Source organism: Moschus berezovskii, chromosome 15, assembly GCF_049115385.1.
Source record: "Moschus berezovskii isolate FMDL1 chromosome 15, NW_MosBer_1.0, whole genome shotgun sequence".
Classification (NCBI taxonomy): domain Eukaryota; kingdom Metazoa; phylum Chordata; class Mammalia; order Artiodactyla; family Moschidae; genus Moschus; species Moschus berezovskii.
The window spans coordinates 48,061,408-48,080,586 of record NC_142474.1 but is presented as its reverse complement, the minus strand read 5'-3'; the positions used below and the strand labels follow the sequence as shown (position 1 = coordinate 48,080,586).

The 19,179-nt window shown below is 39.9% G+C and overlaps 1 protein-coding gene across 1 annotated transcript in view; it reads left to right on the top strand.

Moving 5' to 3' along the window:
* MPP7 (MAGUK p55 scaffold protein 7) overlaps positions 1 to 7,684 on the top strand; it is a 231,850-nt gene extending 224,166 nt beyond the window's left edge. Inside the window, exon 17 of the mRNA XM_055430192.2 lies at positions 806 to 7,684. Within this exon, the coding sequence (XP_055286167.2) occupies positions 806 to 985 (180 nt within the window). The 3' untranslated portion in view covers positions 986 to 7,684. The remainder of the gene's footprint in view (positions 1 to 805) is intronic.
* Positions 7,685 to 19,179: the final 11,495 nt, after the last annotated feature.

Genomic DNA, 19,179 nt, shown 5'->3' with positions numbered 1-19,179 from the left:
TATTAATCTATAAACTATTAATTGTGCGTATCAAATACACATGATGTTTTTGATTTCCAGTATTTTTAAAATATCTTTTTTCCTAAAGTACTGACAGTAAACAACCATACTAAGTAGGTAGTGTTATATGATGTTAATTACTCAGGGCTCTGGATTAACACTAAAATTAAAATCTCTGTTGTGAAAATCTTCTGTGACCTTGAGATACTGACTCTGAAATGACTTCACGATGTCACAGTATAAAGAATTACTGTATTATTTATTACAGTCTTTTACAATGTAAAGGTTTCTCAATGAAGATAATAAACGATAACATAGTCCAAAGATTTAACTCACATTTATGTATATGGTCTTGCTATATAACAAACTAAAATTCTTCCTGGTTTCAAAAATGTATGGAGGGCCCCTTACCCACTTGTACTGAAACATAGAAGGACATGGTATACGTGTCCTTTCATAAATGTATCCAATTCTGAAAAAATAATTTTTCTTATACACTCCTTGCAATGAATAAATGTGGATGCAGGCAAAGCATCAGGATAAACACTTCTACTTTAATACTGAAACATCCCTGTAATGATAAGCGACTGATTATCCTGAAAGGTGGGAATTTTGACTCTTGTCAGAGCAGTTTTAGTTACAAGCAAATAGAGAATATTAGAAATTACGGCTTCTGAAGAATTTACAGTTAAAGAGGGTAATTTTCTTTCATGACAGGTGAAATAGTGAACACAGAACAGCATTAGGTAAACCACTGATGTGATGAAACTGCCTGGTTAACCAGCTCTGTTTAATACTTTTGTAGGAAGACGACTTTCAAGAAATGATTAAATCTGCCCAGATAATGGAGAGTCAGTATGGTCATCTTTTTGACAAAACTATAGTAAATGATGATCTTGTTGTGGCCTTCAATGAGCTGAAAACAACTTTTGACAAATTGGAGACAGATACTCATTGGGTTCCAGTGAGCTGGTTACATTCATAACTAAGGGAAATTTTCATAATTATCTTTTTTTTGTAATGTGCATGATTAAATCAGTACCATTTTGGTGGTAGGGTTTTTTTAATCTATATCACTGTTAGAGATGTGCAATCTTGGTTAAAATTGAATGTTGGTTTTGTATCTTTTTATAGTCTTATTTCAAACACAGTGTTTGAGTATAAGATCCAGAATTAAAATGTGCACAGAACTGTATTCTGAGCAGAGGTTTGAACCGTCTGGCTGTCTTGACTACAAAGCTCTACCTCCAAGAGGAGGTTGAACTTTTTATAGAAAGTCTTAGCTAGAGTATATACATGGGTGTCCAGTGCTTCTGCTGGTCTCAGACGTGGTCACTGCCTTTGCCATTTGCATTGTAGCCATTGAAGATGATAAGTTTACCGCCTTGAGCAGTTCCAGACAAGACAGCTTAGGTGTACTTTGGGTGGATCATGGTGGAGTCCCCTTACTATCCTAAAAGTGCAACATTTTCTCTTACATAGACACGGTATAGTCACAGTGTGTGCACTCAAGAATCTCTCTTAAAAGGAGTTACTGAAAATCTGTCTTAGCGAGTGGCCTTCATGTTATAGTTTGAGAAGGCTTTATGCGTACATATACTAGTGACTCAATACATGTTTAATAAGGGAGGGTAGGCTTTGAAAATTATTACATATGAAATTAAAAACCTTTCCTTGTTAGTATGGTGATTACATACCCAGAAGTACTGATTACAAAGGACAATTTTATTTATAAATTCTCAGACATTTCTTTCTGGACTCACCAGAAATTCTGGAGCCCGTTATCTGATTTTGCATTTTCTCAGTAGATTACAAGAATGAATCCTATTCTAAATGTAGGTTTTACATGTTACTGATACAGGTAAAGAAGATGTGACCATTTCCCCAAATATGTGTAGTTGATCACCATATTTAAATTTCACTATAAATTGTATTTTAGAAAACTGTTCACGTAATGTTAACTTATTTCTTTGTCATCAAAATGTTTCTTTACATTGGCCAGATACCATCCTAATCTTGCTATTTTTAAAGAAGTTTAAGACAGACTCTCATAATGTAAATAGGTAGATGGGATCTCTCATTTTTCTTTGATACTACTGACCTTCAGCAAGTAAATTATACAGCTCAAAATACTAGAAATGTGCATAGTTGTATAAGAGAATATGCATCCCACTCTTGCATGCAGTAAGACCCTGCCAATCAGAGAATCATCATGTCTGTGACTTTTAAACAGAAAAAAAAAAATATTTTTGTTGATTTCTAAAGAGAGTTTAGATGTCCTGTTTAAAGAAAAATAGTGTAGTGAAATTTTATATATTTATGAAATATTTGAAAGGCATATTTTTTTAATTATCAAATGAGGCTATTCATAAAACAAATTGTATGTAAAGATGTCGTTAATTTAAAAATAGTTTTTTAAATCAGGGTCCACATTCCATGTAAATATTTTGACCTTTGTTTGTACTCAGATCCACATGTGTGCTCTGTGCACATGTGATAGCATGATTCACTGGGTTTCTGTCATACATGTGAGATTTCATACCTGATACACATTCGCAGCTAAATAGATAACCAATGTTACCTGACAGCCTAATCCAAACAGCAAATTCTAAGTTAATTGAGTAAACAGCAACCAATTCAGTTTAAAAAGAGGTTTGGGGTTGCCAAGTCTAATACTGAAGCCATACCTCATGGTTGGGTGGCTGGTCTAAGAAAGTACACGTCTTCCTTGGATGGTTTGGGTAATATTCTTTTTGAACACTGATTTAAATTTCCAATAAATTGACTTTCTAGGAGATGAATTGTAATTTAGGTAGTCCAAATTCTTTATTCAGAAATAGAACAAGGTTTGTTTTTGTTTTTTGCCTCAATTCTTTACTGTGGAGGTAGGGAGCGTGTGATAAAAATGGAGTCCCTTTTGGTGGTAGGGGTGGTGATGGAGGTGTTATAAAAATATAATTGTCCAATCTCTCTCCCTTTTTACACTAGAGCTGAAAAGTAGAAACAATAGAAAAGGGGCAGTTCAGCAATCTGAAAAATCTTTCGTCAGTGGTACACATATGTGGTCTTGCTAGTGACGTCTACATAGCCATCTTGATGCTGAGAAAGAGATTCCGTTCTCTTTAATTTAGTAAGGCTAGTAGCTCCATGGGCTTCGGGATAAATGCTGCAAAGGGCCCTTGATCCTGTACTTGGTGTACCCCTGGCTCCCTCTTGAGGGAGGAGAGACTTGTTCTTTAGGCAGCCTGCTCCCAAGACAATGTCAGGCACTATTTGAGAGAACAGGAATATTTATTTTTTTAAGTCCAAATATTTAATATCCAAGATTAAGAAGATAAGTCTGTATTCCCATCAATAACAAACTGGAATCTGTTTGCTTTTTTTTTTTTTTAGGTGAAATTGAAATACTACTTTTTACCATTATTTTACTTACCAGTATAGACATTACTGATATCTTTAAGGCTGACCTTCCTGGTATCATGGTATCATGTAATGACTGAATGTATCTAAATTGTAATAATTTAAAATTGACAAGCATATAAAGCAAAACTATGTTGTTAAAAGTTTCCTGGAGATACAGATTTTTATTATTTATTTTCTTTTTGACTAGTAAGAGTTTATAAATAAAAGGAATGGAAACCCTTTGAGTGTAATAAAGTATCTTCACATTATATGTATACTCTCTTGAAGATTGCTCTTGCACTTGGTATCCACTTCACTGTTTCTGATGTTAGAACAAGTTGTTTTTTTACTGACACCATGTGATTTGAACTGCCTCTGTCTAAAACAAAATTTCATATTTGTTTCAGACATTAATTGGTATCTTCAAAGTTGTTGGAGAGATGAAACCCATTAGCCTCTATCTAACCCAGTCCAGCCAATCAAAGATGTGGAGGAAAAAATGGGATGGTTGATCCTAGTCCGTCCACGGTGGAAACACCCCACCCCCACTCCTCCTATCAGGAATGGAGCATTACCCATGTCCTCTGCCTGAGTTGGAGGTGGAAGTGAAAGTGTTAGTCACTCAGTTGTGTCCAACTTTTGTGACCCCTTGTACTGTTGCCCACCAGGCTCCTCTGTCCATGGGATTCTCCAGGCAAGAATACTGGAGTGGGCTGCCATTTCCTCCTGCAGGGGATCTTCCTGACCCAGGGGTTGAGCCCATGTCTCCTACATTGCAGGCAGATTTTTTTACCATCATCTGAGCCTATGAAGACAAACTACCACCTCTTACAGACAAGCTGATTAGCTTTGGCCTTGCTTCAGTGGTTGAGCCCATTAGCCCAGCCCTGCTTCCACTGAGACATGACCTGTTAGGACCATGGGATCTGGAGTGATTTGTTAAGTTTGGCTTTGCCTATTGGTTTTATGGCCTTGTTTAATCTCACCGGTCACTCATTTTCTGATCAAAAAATCATAGAGGTAATAATAGTGCTTACCCCATAGGCCTGTTGAATGCTGTTGACCCTGGGATGCTGCAGTCCATGGGGTCACAAAGAGTCATACATGACTGAGCGACTGAACTGACACAGGACTGTTATGGACATAAAATGAACAAACGGATCCATGCCACGTGCTGGAACAAGCCTGGGCTATGAGTACTTAACTGATCATGAGCTCGTTTACACAGTGATCAGCCTTATATCACACAAAAGTAGTTCTGTAAATATTAATTACCCCACAAATAGTTCCTCATATTAGTAAATTCATAGGGAGCTTCCTAAATAATTTGTTACCAGTTTTTTTTTTATTCCATTACTTTCAAATGATACACCCGAAATTAATTAGGTGGTCCTCAACAGGAAAGTGAACCAAGTTTTATGTTTAGCCACTGATAGGGAGTATAACTGATATCAACTGAAAGAAGCGTCCCTTAACTGTATTCATGCCCTTTCCTAGTCTGCCACACCTTTCCAGATGCTTGCTCACTTGTACTTAGTTATCTGGAGGGCAAGGAATATTGTACTTTTATAACAGCTCTTATTCACATATACCTACATGGGCTACATACTGCCAGATGAAATAGTCATATTAATCATTAGACATATGCAGGATCTGTATACAGTTTCATTTAATCCTCATAACTGCATTATATGGAAGTATAGTACCTTATATAGAAGTGCGGGCTTATGTGCCTTGCCCAAGGTAACAGGGGTGATGAGTAAGGATCAGGGTTCAATTGTGGTCAGGCTCCTCCCACACCAGGATGTTTTCACTGCACTGTGCTTCCTGGTGTTGCTATAATTTGAGCCAATTCTGGAAATAGGTGAGATTTGGTAATTAGGAGTGATTATTCATCCTTTTTATGATAGGCAATTTACAAAGAGTTTTCTCAGAACACTGTTGCTTTAGTCAGATAGCTCTATTTTGTCAGATGCCTCTCTTGTGGGCTAATCTTCAAGCAGCCTGGAGTGCTGCGGTTCACGGGGTCTCAAAGAGTCGGACACGACTGAGCAACTGAACTGAACTTCAAACAATGACTATTATCAAAAGCATACAAAAAAGTTAGCATAATACGCAATTTTTCTGTTTTGTCTGAATCCTAGTCCTTAATGATGGAGCATGATTTGTCTAATCAGTTGTGATAATGTCCACTCTGCCAGGACTGATCTGAGTTGGTCCAGCCACTCGATTCCAGGTAATGTCTGTCAGAAGAGCTGTGAGTTGAGCTGTTTCCCTGGTTTAAACAAACACCTGCATGAGGTGAAAATCCTCTATGCCCTGCCCCCATTCCTCCTGTTTGAGATGCTTCTATTATGTTGTGGTGCTTAACAAGATGACACCCAGAATCCTAACCCTAAATCAATGGATGATAAAGCTCAATCTATAGATGAGTGAGTAGAAAAAAAGAAAAGATCCTAAATCCATAATGTCACTGAGCTGTTGAAAAAAATCCTTGGGACCTCTTTCTTCTAATTACTAAATAAACAATGTTCTTTTTTTAAAATGTATTTTTAATTGAAGGATAATTTCTTTATAAGGTTGTGTTGGTTTCTGCCATGCAACAACATGAATCAGCCACAAGTATACATATGGCTGCTTCTCACTCTGAAACCTCCCTCCCACCCCTCTAGGCTGTTACAGTGGACAAGGTTGAGCTCCCTGTGTTATTCAGCAACTTAAAATGAAAAGACAGCCCTCAGGATGGGAGAAAATAATTGCAAATGAAACTGACAAAGAATTAATCTCCAAAATATATAAGCAGCTCATTAAGCTCAGTATCAGACAGACATGAAGCTCAATATCAGAAAAACAAATAACCCAATCAAAAAAACTGGCAGAAGACCTAAACAGACATTTCTCCAAAGAAGACACACAGATGGCCAACACATGAAAAAATGCTCAACACTGCTCATTATTAGCAGACTGCAAATCGAGACAATATTATTTTATGCTCTGTTGGTGGGAATGTAAATTAGTGTAGCCACTATGGAAGTCGGTAGGGGGGTTCCTCAAAAAAATGAAAATTGAGCTACCATATGAGCCAGCAGTCCCACTCCTGGGCATATATCTGAAGGAAATGAAATCACTATTTTGAAAAGAGATCTCTACCCCCACTTTCCACATGCACTGCAAGATTATTCACAGCAGCTGAGACAAGGAAACAACATGTCCATCAACAGATGAATGAAGAATCTAGGGGATGTACACGTACACATTTACATACACGTAAAAAGAAATGTTATTCAATGGTAAAAAAAAGTAAATTCTGCCTTTTGTGACAACATGGATGTATCTTGAAGGCATTATTCTAAGTAAAATAAGTCAGAGAAAGACAAATAACAATATGTGGTGCTAGAGAAGACTCTTCAGAGTCCTTTGGACAGAAAGGAGATCAAACCAGTCAATCCTAAAGGAAATCAACTGTGAATATTCATTGGAGGGACTGATGCTGAAGCTCCAATACTTTGGCCACCTGATGCAAAGGGCTGACTCACTGGAAAAGACCCTGGTGCTGGGAAAGGTTGAAGGTAGGAGAAGGGGGTGGCAGAAGATGAGATGGTTGGATGGCATCACTGACTCAGTGGATGTGAGTTTGAGCAAACTCACGGAGATAGTAAAGGACAGGGAAGCCTGGTGCACTGCAGATCATGGGGTTGCAAAGAGTTGGATCCAACTGAGCGACTGAACAACAGTCACTTGTATAAGGCATCTACAAGAGCTGAACTCAGAAAGGCAGTTACTAGGGGTTGGATGGAAAAGGGGGGATGTTGGTCAGAAGGAACAAGTCTCCAGGTATGAGATGAGTAAGTTCTGGGGATGGCGACTATTGTTAACAACATTGTATTACATGCTTGAAAGTAGCTAAAAGAGCAGATCTTAAATGTTATTAACACACACACAAGGTAATTAGGTGATGAAAGTGTTAAATAACTTTATTGTGGTAATCATTTAACCATGTATACATATATCAAACCATCACACTGTACATGTTAAACTTACACAACTTTATGTTAATTATATCAAAACTGGAGAAGATGTTCTCTTTTAAAAGTGTTACTATTAGGCTGCTGTTTGCTGGCTGCGGTTTGCTTACTGCTGGAAGCATTCCTAATGGAAAGCAGTATCCATGACCACCCAGGCCACTCCTAGTGCCTGCATCACTTACCAAAAATGTCACTTGTCCTGCAATGAAGCATTGAACCTTAAAACGTTCTGTAACTTGTAGCACAAAATAAAGCAAGAGACTCCATTTACATTTTATTTTGCTTGGGTTCCACTTTTTTTTCCCTCCACAATATAACATTTAAGTTTGTGGAAAGTTGTTATTGTGTTTTGGGATTTACAAATTGATCATGGTTCTGAGTCTACAATTTTGGCAAAGTGATATCTCTGTGACTTTTAAATTTGACCTGGGCACTAGTAATACCTGAAAGTTCCATTTGTCAGGCCCCTGGCCTGTGCCAGGCACTCTGCTTGTTAGTAGTAGGTGACCTGTTTGTGATCATCAGCTCCACTTAAACAGATAAAAGACCTAAATAGAAATATGTTTAAATAACAATGGCTTCAAAACAATATAATTACTGTACATGCTAATGAAAGCTATATAGCATAAAGTAATAACCGAGGGAAATATATTGCTCTTAGGAACCTAGACGATACCAAAACAGCTGAGGATGGAAGAAAGAAGGATGAAACAAACATGCTTAAATATTACTTAAAATATTTTAGGTATTTGAAGGCAATTATTTGTGGAATTGAAAGTAAATGCAAAGAGGAATCAGAGACTCCATTAAATGAGAAGACAAAAAAAGGCCAAACGGGTCTCTTATTACAGATTTAAATGGCATAAACTCATGTAGTAAGAGACCATTTTTCAACTACAACATCAAAAATGGACATCAACCATATTCTTTGAGAAAGATTTAAAGTAAGAGGATTGGCAAAAATGTGCAAATGCAAGGCAGATGGAAACAAAAAGAGAGCAGAAGACATGATAATAATATCAAAGTTGAGGTCAATGCTTGGGGCAAAAAGTCATTCTTTAGTAATCAGCAGTATAAGCCAAAACAGGAAGAGTGTTAAAAGAGTAAAACCTTGAGGAGTGCAGTCAATAAAACCACATTGTTTGATCATCTTTAAAATACTTCTCTTAGACCTCGAAAAGAAGTGGTTATAGAAGGTCCATATAGGGACCTCCCTGGTGGCCTAGTGGTTAAGATCCACCTTCCAATGCAGGGGATGTGGGTTTGATCCCTGTCGGGGAACTATGCTACAGGGCAACTAAGCCCACATGCCACAATGAAGACCCAGCGCAGCTCCCCGCAAAATTTCATATATCACAACTCCTCAGCTGATCTCATAGCCATGGAAAGAATGCTTTTTTCTGCAAACAGATTACACCTTTGGTTCAAAAGCCACACTGAGAAATACAAAACCCAATCCTAAAGCAAGCCACAAGAAAAGCCTCATTAAATTCCAAAATATTCAAGTACTTCAAATCACTTCTAATGACCACAGTACAACAGAACTTAAAGTGAATAACCAGTAGACCCCAAAACAGACCTCTCAGAAAAACTCAAAATTAAACAACAACAAAACAAAACATCCTGATCATGGAGGAATTAAAAATAAAACTGTAGATTATTCAGAGAATAACAACGTAACTATCAGAATCTATGGACTAGGACTGAAAAACTGAGCTCAGGAAAACTTGTTGCCTTAAAAGCTTTTCAAGGGGAAGAAAATAAAAATAAACACTGGCTCAAGCAACTCGGGAAAGAATAACATGAGTGGTATTTTGGCTAGGTTATAATATACACTGACTTTTCCAGGAATGCACTACCATGTAAATCAAAGGAAGACTGTACTTCATTTTTTCAGAACTTTACCAAGTTTTCTTCACTATTTTGGAACATCATGTCACTAATGGCAATAGCATTCGTGGTGTCAGAGTCTCCTGTACGGTGTGTCTGGACACACCCATGCCACAGTGTGTGAACCTACCCTACTCATGGATCACTGCTGTCTTCGGAGGACTGCTGCTTGGGTGAACTGTTTTCCTCTCCATTGCTTTCCTTTTCTTTCTCCCTTTTATTACAATGGGGTTCCATTATATTATTTTATTTTACTGCACCATGTGCCATGCGGGGTTTAGTTCCCTGACCAGGGATTGAACCCGTGCCCCCTGCAGTGGAAGCACAGATTCTTAACCACTGGACTACCAGGGAAGTTCCTGGGACAAAATCTCTTATAGACAAGGAACACTGAGTATGATAGGGAGTGATTACTGCTGCTTCAGACAGATGGCCACATAGATCCCATTTATGTTGCACACTTTGAGCTATACAGCTCCTGCTGTTTTAAAAATATTATCTTTTGATATGATTAATATGTAACTGAGCGTCAAGTTACATTGAAATTTGGGTAAAATATTAGAAGGTATCTGTTGTTTGCACTTGGCTTCCCTGGTGGCTCAGGGAAAGCCTGGTAAAGAATCTGCCTGCAGTGCAGGAGATTCAGAAGACATGGGTTCTCCTGGGTCAGAAAGATCCCCTGGAAGAGGAAATGGCAACCCACTCCAGTATTCTTGCCTGAGGAATCCCATGGATACAGGACGGCTATGGTTCATGGGGTTTCAAATAGTCGGACACAACTGAGCACGCACGGACACACACACACATTTTGAGCATCAAGTAGTATCCTTGAGTATACTGCTGCTACGAATAGGTTCCTGCAGAAGAAAATAGCTTTACAGTTTAAAATATTTTCCAAAACTAGGTAATGGAATTAACTCCTGAGACATTATTGCAGACCTAAATACTAAAAGATCATAGACTCTCCCAGAACACAATTTTAACAGCATAAGGATGAAAATTTAGAAAAATCTTGAGACATGGCAGGTAAATCCAAAAAGGAGATCAAGATGGCAGAGTGGGAGGACAGACTCGCCTCTCCCACCATGAACACCCCCAAAGTACATGTACATGTGGAGCAACTCTCACTGAAAACTAACTGGAGATTGGCAGAAATACTCCTGTACAACCAAGGCTGTAAGAAAATCCACACGGAATTAGGTGGGAAGGGAAGTGATCAGATTGAGACTTTGGGCTCCTGGGAGGGGACACAGAAGACGGGGGTTATGTGGGTTGGAGATTCTCCCTGAAATGAGGGCTACCAGCCACATATTCTGCACCCCAGCCCTGAGGTCTGACACTGGAAAGACGAGTTGCCTCAGCTGGCTTGAAAATCAGTGGGACTAACAGGAGGGCTGTAAGAACCTAGAGTCCACCTGTGAAGAGAAGGCACAGACTTGCCTACTCCTGAAACAGTGGAAAAAGACTGCAACTGCACAGGACGCTAGCCAGTTTCCCCCAACCACCCTGCAGCATGCCCCAGCCTGAGCCAAGTGCCCATTCAGGCCCCATTTGTCCTGTGGCATGGCTCCATATTAGCATGAGCTGGCATGGCCGAGAGGGGTGCTCAGGGAAGGGGCAGATGGAGTTGGCTTGGGCCTGGAATGGCATCTGAACGGGGCAGGAACAGCCATTACTGGTGTTCAGAGAGAGGCCCAGGACTCTGGGGCCAGGACTGGCACTGTCCATACACCAAGTGCTCACTCCAGCCCCTTCTTGCTCCAGCACTACTTATCTGGGGCAAAGGTGCTGATGCTAGGAGGCAGGAGGATACACACTTGGATGGAACACAGTCATCTCTGACCAGATCCTCAGGACTTCCATTCCAGCAACTTAGGACCTGAGCAACCCCGCAGTGGGAGAGGTTGGTCACTGACCAGAGGAGAAGCACTGGCACAAATGCCTGGCTATTATGGCTCTGGCCCATCATGTCAAGTCCCACCTCTTACCAAGGTAACAGGTGCCAGCACACCCGGAAGGAAGCGTGACTGGTGCTCACCTCTTCCAGCTCACCCACCAAAGCTACAGGGCAACTGCAGACTGTACAGGGACACTCCCATATGGGCACATCCCGTCAAGGCGGGAAGAGGTAACTGTCTCACTTCAATTCATACAGACAGAGAAAGATAAGCAAAATGAGAAGACAGAAGGGTTTGTTTCAATTGAAACAATAAGGAAAACCTAATGAAACAGAAATACATAATTTACCAGAGTTCAAAGCATCAGCAATAAAAAGGCTAATTCAATTAAGGAAAAGAATAGATGAACACAGTGAACACTTTAGCAAGGAACTAGAAAATGTAAAAAAGGACCAGTCATAAATAATACCGGAGAAGGCAATGGCAAGCCACTCCAGTACTCTTGCCTAGAAAATCCCATGGATGGAGGAGCCTGGTAGGCTGCAGTCCGTGGGGTTGCTAAGGGTCGGACACGACTGAGCGACTTCACTTTCACTTTTCACTTTCCACTTTTACACATTGGAGAAGGAAATGGCAACCCACTCCAGTGTTCTTGCCTGGAGAATCCCAGGGACAGGGGAGCCTGGTGGTCTTCCGTCTATGGGGTCACACAGAGTCGGACACGACTGAAGTGACTTAGCAGCAGCAGCAGCAGCATAAATAATACAATAGGAGGAATTAATAATAGACTAGGTGATAGAGATCCTGGTAGACAGCAGACTAGGTGAAAAGACCCTGATGCTGGGAAAGATTGAAGGCAGGAGGAGAAGGGGATGATAAAGGATGAGATGGTTCGATGGCATCACCGACTCGATAGACATGAGTTTGAGAGATGGTGAAGGACATGGAAACCTGGCATGCTGGAGTCTATGGGGTCGTAAAGAGTCAGATACAACTGAGCGACTGAACAGCAACAAAAAGGTGACAGTGAAGAATGCGTAAGTAATCTGGAAGAGAAAATAATGGAAACTACCCAGTCAGAACAGCAAAAAGAAAAGCAAATTTAAAAAAAAATGAGAACAATTTAAGTGATCTCTGGGACACTATCAGGTATGCCAACATTCACATTATAGGGATCCCAGAAGGAGAGAACGGGGTCAAAAATGTATTTGATGAAATTAGGTTGAAAACATCATTGAAGAAGGAAACAGATATCCAAGTATAGGAAGCACAGAGGGTCCCAAACAAGGTGAATGCAAATTCATTCACACCAAGACATAATTAAAATAGCAGAAGTTACAGAGAGATTCTGAAATCACCAAGAGTAAAAGAGTTACATACAAGGAAATTCCCATAAGACTACTAGCTTTTTCTGCAGGAACTGCAGGCCAAAAGGGAGTGACCTGATATAAAATGCTGAAAGGGAAAAAGCTGCAACCTAGGATTATCTACTGAACAAGATAATCATTTACAATAGGAGAGATTAAAAAAAATAAACTCAGATAAGCAAACACTATGAGAGTTCATTAGAACCTTCAACATTTCTTTTAGGGTAGGTTCCCTCCAGTGTCTCCAGCCAGAACTCTCCCAGTCTACCCTCACCTCTCCACTGTGTTAGGCCAAATGTGGAGCTGACCCCCAGAACCCTCACCCTTTGGTGTACCTATACTTTCAGTTGTTCAACCAAACCCTAACTTAGGCGCTCCTAGAAAGGCATGTGGCAGATGCAGTTAAGGTTTCAAATCAGTTGCCTTTGAAAAAAAAAAAGGCTGGGGGTGGGATTTACCCTGATCTAACCAAGTATGCCCTTAAAAAGTGACTTGGCTTTTTGTGAACAACAAAGATTTGAAATGTGAGAAGGATTTGATTTGAGGAGATTCCCTGTTAGTGGTTTTGACAATGGAAAGGACCACAAGGCAGTGAGTGCAATTAGCCTCTGAGACCTGAGAGCAGCCCCTGGCAGACAGCAAAAAAGCTAGGACTTCGGTCTTGAAACTAAGAACTGAATGCTGCCTGCAACCCGCTGAGCTTGGAAATGAACCCTAAGCTCCAAGTGAGATGAGCAGTGAGTCCTGCTGAAGCCTTGACTTTAGACTTGTGAGACTGAGATGCGAACTCGGCCATGCCTGGACTTCTGACCTATAGAACTGTGAGCTCAAAATGAGTGTTGTTTTAAACTACTAAGTTTGTAGTGTTACTGAGGAATAGAAAACTAGGATGTTCAGCCACTGAATCCTATCAGGAATCTATTAACTCCATCCTACATTCTCTTTTTCTCTTATTTTATTGTGGTTCAGTTCAGTTCAGTCGCTCAGTCGTGTCCGACTCTCCGCGACCCCATGAATCACAGCACGCCAGGCCTCCCTGTCCATCACCAACTCCCGGAGTACACTCAAACTCATGTCCACAGAGTCGGTGATGCCATCCAGCCATCTCATTCTCCGTCGTCCCCTTCTCCTCCCGCCCCCAACCTTTCCCAGCATCAGAGTCTTTTCCAGTGAGTCAACTCGTCGCATGAGGTGGCCAAAGTATTGCAGTGTCAGCTTTAGCATCAGTCCCTCCAATGAACACCCAGGATTGATCTCCTTTAGAATGGACTGGTTGGATCTCCTTGCAGTATAAGGGACTCTCAAGAGTCTTCTCCAACACCACAGTTCAAAAGCATCGATTCTTCGGCGATCAGCTTTCTTCACAGTCCAACTCTCACATCCATACACGACCACGGGAAAAACCATAGACTTGACTAGACGGACCTTGGTTGGCAAAGTAATGTCTCTGCTTTTTAATATGCTATCTAGGTTGCTCATAACTTTCCTTCCAAGGAGAAAGCGTCTTTTAATTTCATGGCTGCAATCAGCATCTGCAGTGATTTTGGAGCCCAAAAAAATAAAGTCTGACACTGTTTCCACTGTTTTTCCATCTATTTCCCATAAAGTGATGGGACCAGATGCCATGATATTTGTTTTCTGAATGTTGAGCTTCAAGCCAACCTTTTCATTCTCCTCTTTCACTTTCATCAAGAGGCCTTTGAGTTCCTCTTCACTTTCTGCCATAAGGCTGGTGTCATCTGCATATCTGAGGTTATTGATATTTCTCCCAGCAATCTTGATTCCAGCTTGTGCTTCTTCCAGCCCAGCGTTCCTCATGACGTACTCTGCATATAAGTTAAATAAGCAAGGTGACAGTATACAACCTTGACATACTCCTTTTCCTATTTGGAAACAGTCTGTTGTTCCATGGCCAGTTCTAACTGTTGCTGCCTGACCTGCATACAGGTTTCTCAAGAGGCAGGTCAGGTGGTCTGGGGTTCCCATCTCTTTCAGAATGTTCCACAGTTTATTGTGATCGACACAGTCAAAGGCTTTGGCATAGTCAATGAAGCAGAAATAGATGTTTTTGTGGTAAGAACACTTAAAACCTACCAACTGATGCTGAAGCTGAAGCTTCAATATTTTGGCCATATGACGCGAAGAACTGACTCACTGGAAAAGGCCCTGATGCTGGAATGATTGAAGGCAGGAGGAGAAGGGGATGACAGAGGATGAGATGGTTGGATGGCATCACCAACTCAATGGACATGAGTTGGAGCAAGCTCCAGGAGTTGGTGATGGACTGGGAGGCCTGGAGTCCATGGGGTCACAAAGAGTCAGACACAACTGAGCAACTAAATTGAACTTAACAAATTTTAAAGTTTACAATACGCTATTGTCATCTATAGGCACAATGTTATAAACAGATCTCTAATATTATTAATACTCATCTTGTAAAACTAAAATATACTTGTTGATTAGCAATCCCCCATTTCCACATCTCCCCAACCCCTGACTAGCACTGTTCTATTCTTTGCTCCTAGGAGATTGATTATGTTAGATACCTCAAAGAAGTGGAATCATGCAATATATGTCCTTCTGTGACTAGCTTGTTTAATTAACTTAGCATAGCTTCCTTAAGGTTCACCCTTGTCATCTTATATTGCAGGATTTCTTTCTTTTCAAGGCTGAATAACATGCTGTTTTATGCGACCCCGTGGATTGTAGCCCACCTGGCTCTTCTGTCCATGGACTTCAGGCAAGAATACTGGAGTGGGTTGCCATTCCCTTCTCCAGGGGATCTTCCCGACCCAGGGATTGAACCCAGATCTCCTTCACTGCAGACAATTCTTTACCATCTGAGCCACCAGGGAAGCCTTTTATGTATATATCACATTTTTAAAAATCTATTCTTCCATCAGTGGACATTTGTTTCCCATCTTAGCTACTGTGAATAGTGCTGCTATGAACATGGAAATTAAGATCTCTCTTTGAGATCCTGATTTCAATTCTTTCGGATAAGTAGCTAGAAGTGGACTGCTGAGTCATATGGTAATTCTATACTTAATTTTTTGAGGAACCTCTATACTGTTTTCCTCAGTGGTTGCAGCATCTGCATTCCCAGCAACAGAGTACAAGAGTTGATTCTCCACAATTCTTTTCTCTTTTGTTTTGATTCACATTTCCCTGATAATTAGTGACACTGAATATCTTTTCATATACTGTTGGTCATTTGTAAATCTTTGGTGAAATGTCTATGAAAGTCCTGAGACCATTTTTTAATCAAGATTTTTTTTTAAATTGAGTTGTAAGAGTTCCTTACATATTTTGGAACTTAATCCCTTATCAGATATGTGGTTTGCAAATATTTTCTTCCATTACACTGGTGGCCTTTTCACTCTGTTGGATTTCCTTTCCTCTGAAGTTTGATGTGGTTCCACTTATCTGTGCTTTTGCTGTCATCTAAGAAATCACTGTAAAGACCAATATCATGAAGCTTTACCCCTATGTTTTGTTTTAGAAGTTTTATCATTTCAGGTTTTACACTTAAATCTTTAATCCATCTTGAGTTGATTTTTATGTATGGTGTCAGATAAAGGTTTAATATCATTATTTTGCATGTGGATATCCAGTTTTCCCAACACCGTTTGTTGAAAGGATTATTCTTTCTCTATTGTGTAGTTTTTGGAGAAGGAAATGGCAACCCACACCAGTATTCTTGCCTGGAGAATCCCATGGACAGAGGACTCTGGCAGGCTACAGTCTGTGGAGTTGCAAGAGTTGAACATGACTTAGCGACTAAATTTTTGTGTATTTTTGGCACATGTGTTAAAGATCAGTTAACAAGATATGTGTGTGGATTTACTTCTGGGCCCTCTATTCTGTTCTACTGAGATATATATAGATATATATATATAGTATTTATGCTGTTTTAATTACTAAAACTTTGTAATACATTTTGAAATCAGGAGTTGTGATGTCTGTAGCTTTATTCTTCTCTTTTAAGGCCATTTTGCCTATTTGGGTCTTTTTCAGTTCTATATGAATTTTAGAATTTTTTATGTAAAAGAATACTATTGGGATTTCAATAGCAATTGCATGTCATCTATAGAGTTCTTTGTGTAGTATGAACACTGTAACAATATTAAGTCTTTCAGTGCATGAACACAAGATGTCTTTCCATTTGTTTGTGTCATTAATTCTTTCATCAGTGCTTTATAGTTTACAGTGTAGAAGTCTTTCAATGTCTTGAGTTTATTCCTAACTATTTACTTCTTTTTGATGTTACTGTAAATGAACTGTCTTCCTAATTTCCTTTTCAGTTTGCTATCAGTGTACAGAAATTCAACTGATTTTTGTAGATTGATATTATATCCTGAAACTTAACTGAACTCATTTATTAGCTCTCCCAGTTCTTCTGTGTGGAGTCTTTAGGTTTTCTATGTATAAGATCGTATCATCACATACAGGGCCAATTTTACTTATTTCAATTTGGATGCCTTTTTGCTACAGTCTGAATGTCTGGGTCTCCTCAAAATTTATACGTTGAAATCCTAACCCGCAAAGTGGGCCCTCTGGGAGGTGATTAGGTCCTAAGTATGGTTGGAAAATCATGAGTGGTATCAGGGCTCTTCAGAAAGAAATCCCACAGTTTCCTAGCCTCTTCCATCATGTGGGAATAACAATGAGAAGTCTACAACCCCAGAGAGGGCCCTTACCTGATCATGTTGTCACCCTGATCTTGAACTATGAGCAAAACATTTCTGCTGTTTATAAACCACCCCAGTCTGTGCTAGTTTGTTGCTGCTTCTGCTAAGTCACTTCAGTCGTGTCCGACTCTGTGTGACCCCATAGACGGAAGCCCACCAGGCTCCCCCATCCCTGGGATTCTCCAGGCAAGAACACTGGAGTGGGCTGCCATTTCCTTCTCCAATGTATGAAAGTGAAGTCGCTCAGTCGTGTCCGACCCTTAGCGACCCCACGGACTGCAGCCCACCAGGCTGCTCCATCCATGGGATTCTCTAGGCAAGAGTACTGGAGTTTGTTAGAGCATCCTGAAATAGGCTAACACCTTTATGTTTCTGCTTTTATTTGTTTGTTGCCTAAATATTCTGGCTAGGACTTCCAGTGCTAGGTTTAATATAAGTGGTGAGAGTGGGCATCCTTATCCTGTTTCTGATCTTAATGGGAAAACTTTCAGTTTTTAACCATTGATTATATTAGCAATGGATTTTTCTTAATGGCCTTTACATATACCAACAAACTCCATAACCTATAAGAAATGGAAATATTCGTAGAAACATGCAACCTACCAAGACAGAATCACAAAGAAATAGAAAGTGTGAACAGATGTTTAACTAGCAAGGAGACTGAATCAATAATCAAAAGCCTTCCAACAGAGAAAAGCCCAAGACCAGATGGTTTCACTTGGTGAATTCCACCAAACATTTAGAGCAGAATTAATGCCAATCCTTCTCAAACTCTCCCCAGAAAACTGAAGAGGAGGAAACACTTCCAAACTCATTTTATAAGAAGAGAATTACTCCATATCAATGTCAGACAAGGATGCTACAAGAAAATTACAGACCAATATCCCTAATGAATATAGATATAAAAAGCCTCAACAGAATATTAGTAAAATGAATTCAGCAGCAGATGAAGAAGCTCATACACCATAATCACATGGGATTTATCAATGGAATACAAGGACAGTTTAACATATGAAAATTAATGTGATATACCGTATTACAGAATGAAGGATAAAAATCACATGGACATCTCAATAAATGCAAATAAAGTACCTGATAAAATTCAACACCCTTTCATAACAAAAACATAAACCTTTGGCCCAATGATACACAGGACCTTCCTGATCCTGGCTCTTGCTTCTCCCATCTTACTTTTTTGTCACTGTTCACTGACTTTATAAACTAGGAAAAGAGGAAAATTACCTCTGTGTTCACAAGCTCATGATCTCCTTTCTCCACCATTACAATGGCCTTAATGGCCCCCTTTTCCATGAGCATCTTCTCTTTTGGTTCATTCTTAACACTGTAACTATTACTCCCACCTTCCACCTCCTTGTTGCTCTCTTACCATCTGCCCCTCTGTCTGTTTATACTATTAACAAATTTCCCATTTCTGTAGCAGGGAAACAGATAGCAAGGGTAGGGAGAACAAGTATGCACACTTTATTTATGGAAGAAACATTTAAGTGCCTGCTGTCTACCAGCCTGTGCTTGGATGAAGACTAGTGAGTTGCATGGCACACAGCCCTGTCTTTAAGGTGCTCACATTGTAGAGGGAGAAAGGAGCACACAAATTGGGCATTTTGAGAACCATCGTAAGAGCAATAATGGAGATATACACATGGAAGCTTAAAAGAAGATCTGGCCTGCTGAGCAGAAGGGAAAAAGATGAGGGAGAGAAGACTCGGAGGATAAGACATTAAGGCTTGCTGCAAGAAAGGAGACATGAGCTAAAAATCTCAGTGAATAAATACGAGATAACCAAGCAAGGAGGGTGTAGAGTGATGGGCAGGATCTGGGTATTTCAGCAGAGACATGAACAAAATCATCAAATGCAACACAGTGTAGTAAAATATGGGCATTTAGG